The 19,440-nt window shown below is 40.3% G+C and overlaps 5 protein-coding genes across 5 annotated transcripts; 3 read left to right on the top strand and 2 right to left on the bottom strand.

Annotated features, from left to right (window-relative positions):
* Positions 1–16: 16 nt before the first annotated feature.
* On the top strand, positions 17–2,128 carry LOC145903570 (peptidyl-prolyl cis-trans isomerase E-like). Its single transcript, XM_082991663.1, has 10 exons — positions 17–265; positions 416–541; positions 723–766; positions 869–956; positions 1,087–1,199; positions 1,276–1,360; positions 1,422–1,510; positions 1,571–1,667; positions 1,752–1,894; positions 1,962–2,128. Exons 1-10 carry the CDS (start codon positions 238–240, stop codon positions 2,028–2,030), a joined length of 882 nt encoding a protein of 293 aa, XP_082847789.1. The 5' UTR covers positions 17–237; the 3' UTR covers positions 2,031–2,128.
* A 58-nt stretch (positions 2,129–2,186) lies between these two features.
* LOC145903929 (NSFL1 cofactor p47-like) lies at positions 2,187–4,979 on the bottom strand. Its single transcript, XM_082992120.1, has 9 exons — positions 4,776–4,979; positions 4,620–4,677; positions 4,106–4,304; positions 3,763–3,859; positions 3,535–3,693; positions 3,223–3,332; positions 3,031–3,168; positions 2,698–2,859; positions 2,187–2,565 (listed from the first exon to the last, which is right to left on the bottom strand). The coding sequence occupies exons 1-9, from the start codon at positions 4,872–4,874 to the stop codon at positions 2,403–2,405; spliced, it is 1,185 nt and encodes a 394-aa protein (XP_082848246.1). The 5' UTR covers positions 4,875–4,979; the 3' UTR covers positions 2,187–2,402.
* LOC145903930 (ras-related protein Rab-34-like) lies at positions 4,924–6,390 on the bottom strand. The gene has a single exon (XM_082992121.1). It carries the CDS (start codon positions 6,335–6,337, stop codon positions 5,531–5,533), a length of 807 nt encoding a protein of 268 aa, XP_082848247.1. The 5' UTR covers positions 6,338–6,390; the 3' UTR covers positions 4,924–5,530.
* A 1,344-nt stretch (positions 6,391–7,734) lies between these two features.
* Positions 7,735–8,451, top strand: LOC145901958 (uncharacterized). Its single transcript, XM_082989779.1, has one exon. It carries the CDS (start codon positions 7,735–7,737, stop codon positions 8,449–8,451), a length of 717 nt encoding a protein of 238 aa, XP_082845905.1.
* Positions 8,452–10,311: 1,860 nt separating this feature from the next.
* On the top strand, positions 10,312–15,941 carry LOC145901957 (uncharacterized). The gene is made up of 7 exons (XM_082989778.1): positions 10,312–10,433; positions 10,496–10,639; positions 11,066–11,194; positions 11,626–12,895; positions 13,006–13,108; positions 13,781–13,976; positions 14,494–15,941. The coding sequence occupies exons 1-7, from the start codon at positions 10,373–10,375 to the stop codon at positions 15,939–15,941; spliced, it is 3,351 nt and encodes a 1,116-aa protein (XP_082845904.1). The 5' UTR covers positions 10,312–10,372.
* Positions 15,942–19,440: the final 3,499 nt, after the last annotated feature.

Raw genomic sequence — 19,440 nt, 5'->3', positions numbered from 1 at the left:
TTTTTTTTCAACAAAGTTTTCGTGTTTGGTCACGACCACTTACATATTAAAAAAATGGAAGAATGAAACAGCTGACACTTGTTGTTTGAAATTATTTCAACGTAAAGTACAATCGATTTAAAAGTGACATTGAAACGTCTGTTGAATACGTTTTGGATATCAGAGGTTGATGTGCGGATGTAGTACATGCACCATAACAAGCAACAAACATAGAAGAATAAATCACAATTTGCAATTATGTCCAATAAACGAATGATATATGTCGGTACGTATTTTCTTATGTTTATATATTGATTAATAGCATGTTTGTTGAGCCACATGCAAAAATACATTTGTTTGTGTTAACCTTTCCATTGTGTTAATATAGTATATGTGTATGTTGCTAAAAAGTAATAATGCTGTTATGGACATGCAGGTGGACTGGCTGAAGAGGTAACAGAAAAAATAGTGCACTCCGCTTTTATTCCATTCGGTGATATTGTAGATGTGAATCTCCCTCTGGATTATGAAACAGAAAAGCACAGAGGATTTGCTTTTGTTGGTAATTTAGTTCATGAAACAGTGATTCGTTTGTGCATTAAATATCGCTGTATGTGCGGTTACACCATGTTATGAATGGTGTCTTGACAAATTACCTCATGCTGTGTTATGAATGTGTGAAATAGAATTTAGCTTCTGTTGCAGCAAAATATACACATTTACAAAAATGTTATGTTTTACAGAATTTGAACTTGCTGAAGATGCCAAAGCAGCCATGGACAACATGGTAACTAAAATAATAGCTTGTTTATACGAAGACACGGCTAAAAATAAAATTTATAATTCGGTGGCCTGGTGTCGTAGTTAATTATACCCCCTTTTTATACAGAATGAGTCTGAGATATTTGGACGCACACTAAAGGTCAACATTGCCAAGCCCATGTTTGCCAAAAAAGAGGGTTTGGCTCATCGACCAGGTTTGGTTTCACCTGGTTTTATTTTTCAGTATTGTTTGACTTTTGTTTATTGTGCTTATTTACCTAATTGTTCTTTTACCTTACTTCCATTCAATCGTATTCGAAAATTCATAGTGCACTTTGCTTATAGTTTGGGCTGATGAAGATTGGTTGAAGAAATACGCAATGAATGAAGATACAGATGAAACTGCAAGTGATGCCAAGACAACTGAAACAAAGAAGCAAGAAGTCAAAAATCCCAGGGTAAGGTCTTAAGAAACTGCTAAAATTATTCTTTTTTAACAGTCTTGTTTTTAAATTAATACTTTGTATATTCTAGGTTTTCTTTGATGTAAGGATTGGGAGTCAGTATACAGGAAGAATAGTGATTGAATTGCGGGCTGATGTTGTTCCCCTCACTGCAGGTATATTAAACTAGAGTTAAGGCCCATATTGCGATTTTTGCAATGACTTTGCTTGTCATAGAAAATTTCCGGTGTCTGTGTACGCACGAAAAAGGATACGGCTATAGGGGAAGTACTTTTCATCGAGTTATTCCACAGTTTATGTGCCAGGTGTGTTTACTTTTGATGTAAAAGTGTTATCAAATGTGACTGCTAATTATTTTCTTCCAGGGTGGCGACTTCACGAATCACAATGGCACTGGGGGGAAATCAATCTACGGTCGCAAGTTTGAAGACGAAAACTTCAAATTAAAACACACTTCTGCAGGTTGGTTTGTGACGGCCCTATTTTCTGCAGTTGTATTTCACTGTTAGAGTAGCACATTTAAACCAACCATCTCCTGAATTATAGGAAAGCTGTCAATGGCTAATTCAGGACCGAACACGAATGGATCTCAGTTTTTCATCACCACAGAAAAAACAGATTGGCTCAATGACAAACATGTGGTTTTTGGTCAAGTAAAGGAGGGTTTTGAAGTTGTCAAGAAAATTGAGGTGTGTCAGGTTTCTTGTGTGTGTATAATTAAAAGTGATTTTTGTTCACAGAAACTTTTCTTTGCAGGCAATTGGCTCTAAAGATGGCAAGCCGAGGCAGAAAGTAGTAATATCAGACTGTGGGGAGTTGACTTAAACAAAGTAGTTCTCAAACGTGGAATTAATGAAGTTTGTTGAAAAAGTGGTTGTTGGCATGGCTGAAAGGACCACTAAGAGAGTGCTGCCCAAATCGAATAAATAAACTGTATGAAACCAGTTGTATTCTTTACAGCAAAATGTATAAACTGCAGTATGACAACAGGTTGAACTTGGTTGGTAAACATTTATTTGCACTTGCAAAGCTGTAATTCGTGAACACACAACGCCTAAACAGTTATTTGAAACCTTAGGCATTCGACTCTGGAGCTAAGCAGTTGTAGCATGTCACAGTGAAAAAGTAAGCAATTTCACTTATTGAACCATGTTGTTGCAGCACATCATTAGGTAGCACTTATGAAAAGCTAGGTTGCTACTTGTAGCGTTGTACTATGGCTGCATTGAGTAGGTTTGCATCGGAAATAGTTTGTTCATCATCGGTCAGTTCTTTATTTGGAAAAGTTGTCATTAGGATGAAAGATTGGTTTGCCATTTCTGGATTTTTGCTGATCACAAAGGTGCGAATATCCCTGACTCTGAAACAAAAAAAAAGTTTTCAAGGGAACTTTTAAGGCTTAAATTTCATCCACTTTTTCTGTCAAATTTAAGCTTATTTTCTGAAAAAACATTCTTCGTGCCTGTAACTCACAAAAAGTTTTAATTATCACCTGTGCGTGTGGTTGAACTTGTGCACGAGGCGTTGGCCATTTGCCAAGCGGATTTGAATGTTGGTCGTGGGTTGTGATTGGTCAACTTGAACTGGTGGATCAACGGAGGAGGTCTGTGGTACAGAGGCAGCAGCAGCACCAAATGAAACTGCTGGGGTAGGACTAAAAACAAGAATATCAAGGTGTAAAACTCAATAATCTGCTGCCAGGTCTATGGGAACTGAACATGTGTCAACAATTCTACCATCTTAAACCTATCAATGTTTTGTAAGCTAAGGTTGTTTAATCCCAGATACTTTTATAGAATTTTTTATACATTATGGCTTAATTTACCTTCCAAGCATGTGACCCTGGCCCGAAAATGGTTTTAGCTTCTTTTTGGGTGCTTTGTATTCTTCTTGTCTGTGGTCCTCCATGTCAACGTGCACTTCTCCTCGTTTGGCTCCTTTCAACAGTTCCTGAGGTATTTGCCTGGCAAAGAGATACTGTAGACTTTATGCCATGAACAGGACATAACTCTGTTACCCTTTCTTGACGCTGTTCAAAAACTCCGCGTTCGCAGGGTCGTCAAATTCACGAATGGGGCCGTCGTCCACAGTAAAACCATTGGACCACAACTTCAGGACAACATTTATCTAAAATACATGTAATAATAAGAGTTGTGTCACTGAATTAGGGATAACAACATACATATGTATTGCTCATAAAAAACGTGGAGAGTTATTAAATAAATGTATATTATACACCGAACACAATGGAATATTCACGGAACTTTAATCAAAAATATGATTTTACTCCAGGGTTTGAAAACTACAAGTTCACAAAAATTCCACTTACAGGTCCCCTTTCTTCTGGGACTTCGGAACCGGCAACAAATTGTGAGTTATCTTTTGTCTCCCCTAGTTTGTATCCACCCCCGGTAAAATACTTTGGGTTGTTTTTTTTCGTGCTGCTTCTATCGCCGGGTTCCACAGACTCGGCACCGTGTTTTTTTGCCTGAATAGTTGTGAAAAGTTTTACGATTGACTTTGTTCAACCTGGAAGCAACTGGAAGGCTCATTCTACCTCGGCAAATAAGTCTTTTGTGATTTCCTTATTTGTTTTCTTCCTCGGCGGCCCAACAATGAGTTCTCCACTGTGTTCCGAGCCACCAGCATAGTACCTTAAAAAATAAAACAACAGACGCGATTTAAATAAAAAAAAATTCACAACGGCGTTACTAATGACGATTGTTGTTCTCTAGCAACCACAACCTTATAAGACAAGGTCATTACGAGTAGGGTAATCTGATATAAAATTATCCTTTTATGGTTAATTTTTCAATGTGGACCATTCCCTTCTCGGGATAATCATTCCCTAGAAACCACACACCTATAATTATGCTTAACACTTGTTTTCACCCACTGACCTTTGACCCTCATCCTCATCTTCTTGTTCTTCATCCACAAAATCTTTGATGGAGGAAAAGTTTGATGATCGGGTGGTGCGTGTGCTACCGGATGCCTTCTCAGGTTTGGCATCACCTAACTTTGTGTTGTAAGCTGGAACTTTGTCAGTGTCCTCGGCATCCTCTGCCGGAGGTTCGTAATCTTCATCCATATTTTCCTCTACAAAGTGAAGTTATTCAAAAGACCACCACATCATGCATAGAAGCTATTATTTAGGAGAATGACAGTGATTTAAATGTGGAAATGGCTGTGGAGAAGGTGCTGTCCCTGGAGTAGTCAGTTCGGCAATGAAACACCTCATAGGTTTGATAGCTTAGGTCATATTACAAGTAAAACAAAAGGCAAACATAATGTATTTGTTTCGGGAACCATCACAAAATACAATAAACAGGTAAAAAATAAAGAAAACATGTGACTTTCATTTGTACATAAAAACTGGTAGATTTAATATTTGGCACAAAACCAGTTTCATACCATCCAGTGGTACCGGTGCACCAGATGCCCCGCTGTCAAAGAAGCTGCTTAGTGCCACCTGCAACATACAATACATCATATCACATGCTGTAGTTTTGTTACTATTCATTATGAGGTAAGGTCAATATAAGATATAGGTGACAAAAAAGAACTCACTGGCAGTTGCCATGCAGCACTCTCCAAAAAGAACCTTGCTCTTTCTTCGGAAACATCTGCGATAGAACGGAACTCACTGATGAGATCCTCTTGCGACATGCCACATTCAGGGATATCAGAAATTTACAATACTTACTGCAATGAAATATCTAACAAAAATACATATATACAGTATATACATATTGCTCATGGCTGATTACATTAAAATAAAACACAATAATAGATACATAAACAATTACAAGGCGTAATACACAATTGCTAAGTGGTTTGGCAACAAATTCAAGCACACAAACACAACCTAATCAAATCATTTTTTATATTTAACACATGCATATGTCACAGTTGTTTCAGGCATTAGTGCGTGCTAGTAAAAAGAACTATACATATAATATATTATATGGAAAATAGCAAACGATTCAGCACAGTTGGATATGTAAAAATATGAAAGCACCATAGAAAACTATAAATGTTTAAAAAGGGTAACAGCACCACAAACGAAAAACCAGACTCTAGATGCCGGTAACAAGAAAATGTTAGATGTGCCTAATGAGTTGGACGCTCTAACATTATTGCTGACATCATAAACATATATGCTATTTATTAACAAAGCACATGACAAACACATTCACACAAGATGTAAATCAATGTACCAATGTGTAAGTTTTGACAAGTAAAGTAAAGAGAACCACCTATAAATCAGCACTATTTAAAAATAATAAAACACACGAAAGTGGATATTGCAGCAACTTTAACATTCAGGCAAGTTTGCAGCAAGACTGTTTGGATTTCCGAGCAGACTCTGTGCCAGAAGAACCTATTCTGAACGAGTCAGAACCAATAGTTTTTGGGGCTGCCGAAAGTTCACGTTTTTGCACCTCACGCATCACTGCACCTTCAAATGACAATGCTGCGATTCGAACAAATAATTCCTTTACATTTTCCCCAGATTTAGAAGAAACTCCCCAATACTCTGCCCCAAGGGACTTGGCCACAACAATAGCTTCTCGTTCAACACCTCGGTAGATAGACTCTGTCAGGAGATCCTTTTTCGTACCAACCAGAAATTTCAGCATATTGCTACCTTTGTTTTCCTTTTGTGCTGCCTCAATCCACGATTTTGCGTTGGACAAGCTTCTGATTTCTGAAACATCAAACACAATTACGACAATCTGTGCCCCTCTATAATAAGCGGAGGCAATACACTGAAATCGTTCCTGTCCAGCTGTATCCCACATCTGCAGTGTAAATGGCGTGTTAAGGATTTCAAAGCGTTCCACCTCAAAGTCAACACCAATTGTGGCTTTGTAATCTCGGTCGAATGCTTGCTTGCAATATCTGTTGACAAGGCATGTTTTGCCAACAGCCATGTCACCAATGACAATCATTTTGCATATTTTTAATCCGACTGCTGTTCCACGTTCGGAAGCACAGGATTGTCTAACTCTTGGATCAAAATCATACTTATCATCGATTCTGGCACTTTTGGTATAAGCTCCAGGAAATGTTGAAACCACTCGATCTTTTTGGACTTGAGCAAATCTCCTTGATGTATCATTATCCATAACAATAAATGTTGTTAATCATCTAACATCTAAACGTCTTGATCAGACAGGTTCAGGCTAGAGAAAATAATATGCAAGATTTACTGGAAAGTTAAAAAAAGGGGTCTAGCGCGGATTCTGTAGTCTATTTCTAACTTTCCCAAGCAAAAACTTATACAACTTTAACAAATATTGCTGCGTCACTTTCATTATCCTGTTCCGCGTCCAATAAGCACACTGAAAAGAATTGGTTCCCATCGTAAATGGAGTTTTATTTGTATATCAAGGCCATAAAATTCACAGAGTACAATCCAACCTTTGTAAATAGCGCATTCACAACTAGTACGTTCAGTTCAGTTTACAACACTCATCAATGAATGGTTTGCCTTTTTGTTTGCAGAAAAACTCATGCTCCGCTGAGTCGCTCCATTTTATCCTTAAAACTACCGTACATAAAACGTTCGGACTTTCGGACATTTAAAAAAATGCAAACGGTGAGAAAACAAAGTGAGTAAAAACCAAGAAAGTCGTTAATAAATATAAAAATTACCCGTACTAAATTAATTCAGGGAACCAACAAGCGTGTATGGTAAGAAAATAGCAAATATGGGGAGTACCTCGACAACAATTTAGTATCGCTGCAGGTAAATGAGATTAACGAACGCAATCGAAAAGTATGCCAAAAGGAATCAACTGGAAAAAAATATGGCAATGGTAAGTGTAGGCCTCATACATTTCCATACACTGTATATTTGTCGGTTTTGCTAGTTTATACGGAAGTTAATCGCAGGAGTTCTCTTTCACACCCCCAACAGGTACGAATAATTATAAAGGAGGATAAATTGTTACTGATGCTGCCAGGCATATTTATTGCTTAATACTGCTCTTCTGGCAAACTTTATTGTATTTACGTTTCTCGACGTTTCGGCTATTATGCAACAGCCTTCATCAGGAGGAAGTATCTAAGTCTACCACAGTGGACGATTTGAGGCACATAAACAGAAACGCTAAAAAGAAAGAAGAAGTGAAACAACGAAAAAGCGATAAGGGCGAACACACCTGCACAGTATACTTATCACTAACCGCACGGTTTTATCACGGTTTTTGAAGTGCGTAATGTCTATCGGCATAATTTTTCTCTAGCAAGTGTCGATAAACCGGTGGAAACAGAGTTTGTTTCTTGTCATTGAGTGATGACGCATGCGTATTGATGTTTAACGACTCTAAAAACATCCTCTTGTGCCTATCGGACTCGCGTTCCAAAATGATCGTTTTTGTAAAGTCCACCGCATGTCCTGATTCGGCCACATGTTGCGAAAGAGCCGTTTTTTCCTCATGGTTTCTCACGTCCCTTTGGTGCTCTTTTAATCTTGTTCTTAGCGGGATCCCCACTTTCCGTTGTGGTCGCAAACATTGCCATGGAATCGGTTGAGAACAGGGCGTTGGCAACGTTTGTTAACCCTCCTAGTTTTTGGAGACGTTATGTGGACGACACATTCGTGGTCGTACGACGGGATGACGTCCAATCACTGCTCACGCATCTTAACTCCATTGAACCGAGCATCGGGTTCACAATGGAGCGCGAGCGAGGGGGTGAGTTGTCATTTTTAGACGTTCTGGTTCGGAAAGAAGATCAGGGGACTCTCTCTACAAGGGTGTACCGCAAGCCCACCCATTCCAACAGGTACCTGTCGTTTCGTTCGGCGCACCCGATCGCACACAAGAGGGCGGTAGTACGCTCGTTACATAATCGTGCCGAATCATTGATAACTGATGACGCTGAACGAGAGCAAGAGGTGGGTTATGTTAATAAAGCCCTTCTTGCTAACGGTTATCCTCGTTCTTTTCTCCGGCATAATCGAAGTTTGACGCGAAGAAGTGATGAGGGGAAACCTGCGGGTGTAGTTGTACTACCATATGTTTCTGAACTTTCGGAAACTTTAAAACGCCTGCTTGGCGACTTTAATATTCAGGTTTTTGAACGTCCGGTCGTCACCCTACGTTCCTTAATATCGCACCCAAAAGACCGCATGCACGACAAGCTCGACACGAGGGGTGTGGTCTACAGTATTCCCTGCGGTGGTTGCAGCGGCGTATACATTGGTGAAACTGGCCGTGCGCTAAGAACAAGATGAAAAGAGCACCAAAGGGACGTGAGAAACCATGAGGAAAAAACGGCTCTTTCGCAACATGTGGCCGAATCAGGACATGCGGTGGACTGTACAAAAACGATCATTTTGGAACGCGAGTCCGATAGGCACAAGAGGATGTTTTTAGAGTCGTTAAACATCAATACGCATGCGTCATCACTCAATGACAAGAAACAAACTCTGTTTCCACCGGTTTATCGACACTTGCTAGAGAAAAATTATGCCGATAGACATTACGCACTTCAAAAATCGTGATAAAACCGTGCGGTTAGTGATAAGTATACTGTGCAGGTGTGTTCGCCCTTATCGCTTTTTCGTTGTTTCACTTCTTCTTTCTTTTTAGCGTTTCTGTTTATGTGCCTCAAATCGTCCACTGTGGTAGACTTAGATACTTCCTCCTGATGAAGGCTGTTGCATAATAGCCGAAACGTCGAGAAACGTAAATACAATAAAGTTTGCCAGAAGAGCAGTATTAAGCAATAAAGGAGGATATTGTTTTTATTTTTGCGGTCTTTAAAATACACATGAATGTTAGAGCCTCTGCAAGTGAAACAAGAAAACTTTGGCGATGACATTGCAATAACAACATAGGGCAAGAAAATTTTACAATTCAGTCACTTGGAATCTGGGTAGGCCCAATAGCTAGAGGCCTATTCACATCATAGACATCAAATACTTCCTGTGAAGTTATCTTGTCCAAAATCGCTAATTTTCAGACAAAGTGTACTAAAGTCGGAAAAAATTCCCTACTTCAAAGGCCCTTAATCTATATTATCATAAAATACAATCAAAAATGTGTGTTTGCTGCATATAGGCCTATAGTTTGCGCTTTAAATTGAATAAAAAAAAAGATCCGCGGTCCACAAAATCGTAGTTTTTCATTTGTTGTGGACAAATGTGCAAAATGTTGATCAGTCAAAAACATACTAGGTTGTAGTGCATGTTGCAGTAATCATGGGCACTTCCGTCGTTGTGTTGAAGCTGCTTTAAAAATTTCACAAGCAGCACGTTTGGAAATTACCGTATTTTTGCTATCCACCGACCAGCCGACGAAACCTCTTTCACCAATGTTATTTAGCCAACAAGGGAGGCATTGTTACGTCCCGTTCTCCTTGACATGCAATCTGGCACGTGGGAACCATACCCCAGACACTTTTCGGTTGCAAATTGCATTGATTTTGCGGTGGCGCTGAAAGCTTCCCGGCAGACAATAAAATGTTTTGTAAGCGTCCGGGGTAATTTTGAGAAGATTGTTAACTCCTGGGAATCGACCTTGAAAAGGTATTTTGTGTCTGCGTGTATTTAACAAACGATATAGAAGCGAAACTCGTGGTTAGTAGCACAGACATAAAAGTGTTTCCAGGCGAGAGAAAATCCAGAGTTTCCCGACAATTGGGCTCCGACCCACTGGAGGGCCGCGAAACACGTTTAGTTTCGGATTAGTCATTTGCAAAGACCACACTTCGTATGAACGCATGTGCCTTACAGAATCTATAATTGTTACTGTTATATCCCAAAGGTGGATAAAAAAGTTGCCCACTGCACGTCCCACTTTAAGCTGTTTGAAATTTACTCTCTTATTGGAAAAAATTGCGCATAACCATAACTGTGGTCGGTAAAAAAATGGTCATGAAAGTGGGCAGCTGAATCACTGGAGTAAAAGACAGTGTGTTTTACCGCTTAAAACTCAATAAAACTATTTCTGAGAGATGAAAATTGCGTTCTTTCACAAAGCAGAGATATAACAGATCATTGGTATAGTTATCTATACGGCGTGGAAGGTTTATTGAAGCTAAGCTTAAAGTCATGTTTGGAAAATTTACGAAACAACTATTTTCTTAGTATTAAAGACATTATTGTGATGCCGAATGCTTTTTATTCTTGTGCCGTATAGAACGCAGATACCATGAAGTATCAAATCATTTTCCTCTTTCCCTTGCTAGCAATGCTTATAAGCCAAAAAGCAGGTAAGCGAATAATAGTTGTACAAATGCGTCGTCGTCGCTTTGCAACTGTTGTTTTTATTCAGTACGCGCCAGGCCGTTCGAGGTAGCATCGAGGGGTTGTAGGCCTGAAGATGGTTTCTTCCGATGTGGTTCGGGCGAATGCATTTATCGCATTCAGGTGAAAAATTCATTCAACGAATGCGCGGACCTGAGCGACGAAACTGAAGGTACATATAAGGGCAATGGTTGATATGCGCTTAAAAAATATGTAATGTATATTTAGGAACACAACTCATTGTTCAGTAAATCTTTAATATAAACATTTTAGTGCATGTAGGCATATAGCCTTGCTGCTGTAAAATTCATTTTGCAAACATTTTCATTCTAGTAGCAATTATAATGCATCAGTGATGATTATATACGGATATAATGGATATCAAATATAATATATGTCATATCTTGCATGATGGCAAATTTGTTGATCTGTTACCTGCACTAATACAAGTAAACATACCGTGTAGGCCTATGCTCAGCTGAAGAGCAGGTGGAACGTCGGTCAATAAAAGTTACGTTTAATTATGCCAGAAAGACAGATTATTAAAATACAATATGCTTGGCAGCAACAGCAACTTAATACCGAATGCGTTTAACAGATCTGCGAAATTGCACGGATGACGAAATTACTTGCAGGGGGAATTACCGCTGTGCGTTGAGGTGGCTTGTTAATACGAGGGCGGGTTGTCAAATCGCTGAAACCTCGAATTATCCCTGTCGACCGTACGGTAATATTCATATGTACTAGGATGTTTAAAGCTGCCACCCTTTTTTTGTTAAATCCTTTCAATCAGTGGATCTCCACATTTGGGCAATTATATGCGGACCGGTAAAATTTCAAACAACTTTTATGGACGGTGATTTTATAAAATCTATACTAAAATGTAAGAAACAGAATATATAAAAATTAAAAGGATAATTTACTAAGGCAAAAACATACTAAATTCGCACCAGAAGGAATTCATTAAGCGAGAAAAGAAAATTGGAAAAAAAAACACATATTGGGGAAACGGGAAAAAGTAAACGAAATACTCCTTTACGTAAGGAAATCCACCGTCCTAAAATACAGTTGCAATTGGTTAAAAGTCAAATTTTCAATGAATTTCAACAATGTGATCACAACATGACCAAGATTTTAGTTTTAACATTTTATTGGCAGAATTTCAATGTATCAGAGGAAAAACTTGCATACCAAGGTGGATGGTTGCTGACGGCAACTTCAACTGCAATGGCACTCTCGTACCTGACGTCAGCGATGAGGTAGCCGGATTTCAAACTTGCTTGGACACTGAATTCAAATGCGACATCTTGACCACTGGCACTTCGCGTTGCATACCACGTGACTGGGTAATGGACAATTACACGGATTGTCCAAACGGGAGAGATGAGGTGGTGCCGTTTAAGACTTGTTATAACCACACAGAGTTCAGATGCACTGCAAGTGGCAGGTGTATACCAAGGTATCGTGTATTGGACGGCTTTTCTGATTGCTCAGATAGCTCTGATGAAATGCAAGCACTTTCGTGCATCGATGATATGGAATTTATGTGCACGGACAGCGGGAGGTGCCTTCCTCGTTCGTGGCGAGGCAACGCTTTAATTAACTGCAAAGACGGCAGCGACGAAGTTCCGATGGAGGTCAATGAGACTTGTTTGGACGGAGAGTTTCGTTGTCACAATAATAGACGATGTATCCCAACCTACTTGCTATGCGACGGGACAGATCACTGCGGAGACTGCAGTGACGAAATTGAGAGCTGCGATGAGCAGAGAATGTTTCGGTGCCCGAGCGAACCGGAGAAATGCTTTTATTGGGGTTACTCCTGTGACCAATTCGAAGACTGCGCTAACGGCACAGATGACATTAAGTTCCTGCCGGGTTTCAAGTGCCAAAAAGATCACGCTGTCTTCAGCAGATACTGTTCGATTCCGCAATGGATGCTGGACGACGACTTTGCGCATTGCGACGATAATTCGGATTTGTGTTTGACAGAAAACGGAACCTTAACGTGCTCTCGTTGCCTCGACGGGAAAACGGTGATCGCAAGCCGGCAGGTCTGCGACGGAATCGTTGATTGCCCGGACTTCTCCGACGAGTGCCTTTGTTCGGGGACTCGCGCCAGTCAAAGGGTTGTGCAGTTTTGTGAAAGCGTGACCTATGCAGGAGGAAATACAAATTGTCCCGCTGGAAGTCTTTTGTGTCCCGAAAGAAATGACTGTTTGTCCTCCAGTCAGGTTTGTGATGGAAAGACGGATTGTCCAGAATCGAAGTTAGATGAAAAGCTTTGTACATTGCAAAACCAACAAACTGCGAACACTGAGGAATACGACTTCGAGTGCGATCCGCTACATCCTGTGCTTCGCGCCGCAATCCCTGCAACCGGATTGGGACTATTATTTGACTCATTTATCCCACCAAGAGCCTCCAGGTTATATTATTTTTTAGCATTGGTACTTCCTTCATGTATTCGCGATAAAAATGTTGTTAAAACAATAAGCACATATATATCTCTACATAATGGTTGTTTTGCGTTTAAAGGTGCGACGGAATAACGGAGTGCATGAACCACGAAGACGAATGCAGCGAACGGGCAAACTGCACTACTCGTCTTTCCATTTGCGATGCTGTGCCACTTGTTGACGTAAGCATGACACCTACAAGCAGTAGACGCAGTCGTTGGTTGTAAGCACTAATGAAGCACTGTGTCAAAAGAGCAGAGCGTGAACGCCAAAATCAACAGACAACGATTTTTTATGCTTTTGGAGTGTATTAATTGAGCCGCAGGCAGAGGGACACTGTTTCCTATTAGGCGTTATAGTGTGGTGGGCAAGATTGCCGCTGTTGACACCAAGCTGCACTATATAGACCATTATAATAAGACATAATACGGCGAAGATAGTGGACCTGCTGTCTGCAACTCATTTGAAACAATATTGACTCCATCGCTTATATCACGAAATGTAACCCGAACCTCTTTGAGCGTACCTTCATTGAACAAACTGCGAAATGCCGGGGACCGCAGTTAACGCGTTTTTACGAGACCCGTGTGGAAAAGACAGAAGTGCAGGACAAGGCTCGTATTTGAAACCACAAGACAATAGAATTACTTTTCATGTTATTAATATTCCCTTATATGTATAACGGTAAATGAAACACTGATCTGGATCGAAGCACTTCTAACGGACAACCGTAAACAAGAACATTGTGGGTAGACATTTGCTAAACGACCTGAAGATGCAAACGCTCTAAGCACATGCAGTGGTTATCTTGAGTGCCGATGTGTTAGACTGAATTACTCCATTTTTCCCCATAGGAGGTTTTTGCTCTCGACGGATTGGGCCTCACGGAGCCCGTTGTGGCGAAGGTGAAAAGATGTAGCGGACCCTACAACTTTGCGTTCGGCAAAGCGGTTTGCAACGGTGTTTATGACTGTGAAGATGGGATCGACGAACTCTACTGCGAGGAGCGTAGGTTCGCTTGCGACGGGGGCACCCAAGAATGGCCACTGGGTAAATGAAATCAAAGGTTTAATCCAATCCTTTCCCGAGCTATCAGGCTTGATAGAAAAAGAATTTCTGAGAGTTCCTTCCCATCTCACCCCGCTTTATCCATGAAAAGAATATTTTTGTATTTGCCCCTTCAAATCAGAACCCCCAAAATGGAACCTAATAAGGGTTTTCGGATGTTTTGCGATGCATTCGCGTTGATGTGTGTTTGTTTAACTTTCAGGTTCAGTGGCTTACTATAGGGTTTGAGATTGAAAAGGCACATACAAAATTAATCTTTTTATGACATTTAACGGGTTGAGGTGGCAAGGGACAGCCACAATTCGCCAGTGATTGTGCAAGAAAGAGCGCTTCATGGACAACCCCGTATTTATACTTATAACCTGAACAATACAACATATACTCAACAATGGTTTAGATTATATTAAATTCCATGCAACACTGTCGTGTATGCTCATCGTTACCTATATATCCTGAAGCCTGTAAATTGTAGCAACAGCAACGTCTTTGTCTTCACCAGGATTCCGACAGGTTGTCAGCATCCCATTGGGAAAGAGATGTGACGGGGAATTCCCTCCGGATTGCGTCGACGGCAAGGACGAGCTTGGCTGTTCCGCTTCGACGCATTTCTACTGCGAGAACGGGGATCCACTGTTTGTGAAAGCGGAACGGGTGCTGGACGGGAGGCAAGACTGCTCCGATTACTCCGACGAATGTCCAAAGGACGTTTTCAGCGAAGGTGGCATTTCGTCACGGGAGGAACTTATCAAATCGCCCGCCCTTCGAGTGCTCGTTTGGTTCATGGCGGTGTTCGCGACATTTGGTAACATTGCCGTGGTGTTTGCTATCGGCAGGAAGCTGACCAGAAACCGACGCAATCAACGCAAACAAAACTCGAAAGTAGCAGTTTCGAACAGTATTATGATTATTAACCTGTCAGTGGCTGATTTCCTCATGGGCGTGGCTCTTCTAATTGTCGCCATACGATCTCTGCAATTCAAAGGCGAATATTGCCTCTTTGACAAGGTGTGGCGCACCAGCGGCACTTGCACCGCCTTGGGAGTTCTTATTGTACTTTCCAGTCAAAGCTCTGTCTTCACTTTGGTTGTAATCACCTCCTACCGTTTGTATTTCGTCTTGAACCCAATCAAAGTCCAGCAAATGCGCATGAGATATCTTTACGCCTGGCTGGCTCTGGTCTGGCTGGTTGCCTTCTTAATATCGCTTCTGCCGCTTTCAACTCATTTAACCAACTCGATGATAACTGGAGCTTGGATAACACCAAGTCCGTATTTTCCAACTGATACCATAGCTCTGACTCCTTACCAGGAATTCACTCGTCGCATTTCTGCATTGAGCCTTTCCAGCACTAACCTAACCGAAACTCCACCAGTCGACTGGTACGGTATGGAACGTTACCTAGGCAACCACTTTCCCGATTTCGCCCCGAATATTAAAGGTTACTTCGGTTACTACAGTGCAAGCGGCATGTGCATTCCAAAGTTATACCGAATTAGCGCTGACGAGCATGAAAACCATCCTATGACCTTCGCGGTGATGACCTTTAACTTCATTGCTCTGATTTACATAATTATCGCCTATGTGACTATTTACAGGCACACGACAGTTAACTCGCTTAAATCTTCGGCTTCGCAACAAAAACACAAACAGCTTTACAGAAAAATAACTCTCCTTATTGTCACCGATCTCGCTTGCTGGTTTCCACTTTGCATAATGACCTTCATGAGCATGGCTAACATTGTTCTGCCTCCGGTCGCCTACACCATGTCGGCTATTATTTTCCTGCCCATCAACAGCTCTCTCAATCCTCTCATATACACTAACCCGTTGTCTCTCTTGTATAAACGTTGCATAACAGGTTGGAACTTTGTTCGGGCTCGGGTAGTTGTGACGGTTCAAAGTTCATCTAACTTGCAGACTGCTGATTCCGCCCAAGAAACGAAATAGCTTTCGGAGTTGCTTGCTCCTCGTGCTTTGAATTTTGTCTTTTGTAAATCGTCCTAAGTTGCTTTTAACATCGTGATCATCATCGTATTTTACTAACACAGAAAAACTATACCGTATTCGAATAAAGTGACTCGAATGCGCAAATTTGGAAAGTTAGTTGTTCAAAGGGAAATCGGAAAATGCACGCCTGTTCAGAGTCTTTACGAAACATACACATTCCCACAGTACAATTTATTTTACGAATGCAATCTCAAAATGGCAGTACTATTTACATAGTCATATTGCTGTCAAAATCTACACATTGGTCATCATTTGTGGGTATCTTCTTTTGCATTGGATGCTCAACTTGCGGAAGAGTTCATAGACCGACTTTCGAAAGTGGGCGTCTATTGCGCTGTACACAATGACATTCACCAAGCTACAACAAATCAAAACGTTAATTAATTTGTAGAACTGTGGAAAAATATCCAGCCAGCTTCTACGTTGTTCTCAGTATGCCTGATGTGGTCTCACCTGTTTGCCATGCTTACATAGAAGCAAATCAGATAAATCAGAGGTGCTCGGTCGCATTCAAACGAATCGGTGTAGGTCAACAGAGACACGACCATAATGGGAACTGTTGTATAATATTTTCGTTAAACCAAATATTTCCATAACCTTTAAATCATGATAAACTTAGATCGATCAATAAAAGTTATTCACACTTTCGTCTTTTTCTTAGCACATACTATTGATTTAAGTTTTTTTATTTGACGCTTTATTTCTATTCCAGATAGAAACACTATTTTTTAATTATAAATGTTCTGAGAATTAAAATACTACGCACCTTGAGTCACAGTGAAACCTATTTGCATGAGCGCCAACATCTTAAACATTCGCATTTCCCTGTTTGCCCTCGCTTTGCTTCCATGGACGCTTTGTTGAAGGCGTCGTCCTTGAATTAATTTGCGGTGCGACACCTTTGCTGTGAGAAGGATCAAACATGTCTGCATGCAACGAACAATCGTTAAAGCGTACTCCAAAAGGCAAGAACGTTTAAACACATTTTATTCTATAACTACATATATGTAGTTGACAAAGACTACAGAAAGGGGTATGTTGTTTATGTCGGCCATGTCGATTGTAGTTAATGTTTTATCCGTTCTGGATTTTTCGGGATTGGTATTCAACACGTTTGATGCATGAAACAGTTCTGCTCCTATGAGCGCTGATACCTAATAGGAATTAAACATAGAAATGCTGATCAATTTTATCTGTAATAACTTTTCACCATGCCGAAAGTATTGCGCAAATTACCAACGTCAAACATTGTGTTTTTGTTATTGCTTTACCATCACAGCTAAAGGGATGATGATTGTGATGACGGATATAAGCACTCTCTGCTTAAATCGCTTTGGACTTAGCAGAAAGTCGGTCATTGACACGTAGTAGATGAACGCAGTGTTGACGTAGGAGAAGATGAAAATGTCAGGAAACCACACTGCAAAATGTTATGACGTATGTTTAATAATATACTGATGACGTATGTTTAATAATATACTGATGACGTATGTTTAATAATATACTGATGACCTATGTTTAATAATATTCTGAGGACGTATGCTATGATGCAAAGTTATCACCTAAACGTGCAATTTCGATTTTGTTTTTATTCGCTAACAACCAAGGTCAAATTTCCTTTGTTTCAAACCACACTGATAACTGTTTTACATCTCTGTGAGTTATCGGTGCCAGAACTAAAAATTTAAAGGCTCAAGCGATTAGGTGATTATTAATTGCGTCACACGCAAAATGCGGGTTTGTGGAAGATACCTACAAGGAAGGGTTGCAGCAACAGCGGCCATCACCCAAATCGCAGCAATTCCTCCGTACAAAGCCATCTTGTTTTGCAATTTGTACCGCATCGGCAACAAGATGGCGTACAAGCGTTGCACGCCGAGAAGTACGAGGTGGTAGAACGATGACGTGAAGCCGAACAAGTAAAATAATCCGCCGATAACGACCTGGGGAGATCCACGAAGAGTCAACACCTGTTCATACACCTCATTTCCAGTGGAATTGATAGTCCAGCTGAAGTTATACATCGCCACAAAGAGAATTTCAAATCCTGAACGTAAAACTGTTTGAAAGTTGTGATTTAACAATATGTTGTATTCTTTTTTCGTTAAGGTCTAATATTTAAATCAAAATTCATTTTTCAATCGCGGTTGCAATAAAATATACGGAAATTTTTATGCCAGAGGAACAGTTGTATATGGGAGAAAATACATGACTCTCCTAATACTGAGGAAATGACTTACCAGTCAGCATGTCAGCAAATGCCAAAGAGCACTTGATCTTGTCGAAGAAATCCCTCCGTAAGTGCTTTTTCTTCCTCTCTAATGCACTTTTAATCACTAAAGCGTTACCACAAAGTATCAACAAAGCCAGAAGAATTGCTGCAGAAGCGAACAGGCCGGCCCCAACCATGCTGCACTCTTCGCATTGCGATAATACGGTTTCGGAACATTTCACCAAGGAATTCGAAGAGCAAAACGCCGGGAGGCCGCAGAGCCTTGTCCCAAACGTATAATTTCCCTGGTTATATAATGGGGAAAACGAGTCATTTTTTTCAACTGCTTCACTCGTGAGGTTGAAAGTCGATACTGGACCGAGTGGCCGCTCTGTGGTGCCGAAAAGGTTCAGTGATGAATTTTCAACGCTTTGATTAGAATTAAGTTCTGATGATATAGCTGCCAGATCGTTTCTAGAATTTTGTTGTGTTGATTCAGTTGTTGCCACCAAGTTTGTACTTACAGCGATCCCAGTATTGGAATTTTGTTGTGTTGTTTCAGTTGTTGGTATATTTGGCACGGGGTTCGGCACGTTGTTTGTATTTCCAATACAATTCTTTAAGTATGGTTGAATTAATTTATTTTTTTCTACGTCCCTCTTCACTTTATATGAGCACAACTCAATGTTTATTATCACGGCTGATGTGCGTTCCTCCAAGGCCGCCATTGTGTTTCTTACTGCCTCGCGTTTGTTGCCTGAAAATAATATTTAAAATGCATTTGGTTGGAAGATCAACTTCTAAAACTCGTGTTAGATTATGAAGACATTTAAACCGTTCTGATAGAATTCTCCAAAACCTAAAACACTGGTCTGTCATAATACTAAGGAAATGACTCACCAGCATTTCACTAAATGCCCAAAAAGGCATTCTTTCCGAATAACTATGGCCTTTCGTCCTAAACTCCGCCCTTTATATAATGTCTATGTGAGCTAAAATCACAGACTTCTTTTTACACAGCATAGAGGCGTAGTTCTGCCTGAGAATGTTGGAATAGAATAAATACGAAAAAATGTTGAGCTTTTACTATAACGTTCCACATGAACAAAAAAGTACTTTAAATCACTCAAAGGTTTGATCCTGTATGATTAAAATGCAATGCACTGCCTACACCAATTGCAAAATACGAGTAGAGTCAAAAATTGATAAGATTTTAGTTTACAAAAT

This window comes from Ascidia mentula, chromosome 5, assembly GCF_947561715.1.
Source record: "Ascidia mentula chromosome 5, kaAscMent1.1, whole genome shotgun sequence".
Classification (NCBI taxonomy): Eukaryota; Metazoa; Chordata; class Ascidiacea; order Phlebobranchia; family Ascidiidae; genus Ascidia; species Ascidia mentula.
Note: the sequence above shows the minus strand (reverse complement) of the source record. Positions and strands in the feature narration are given on the sequence as shown.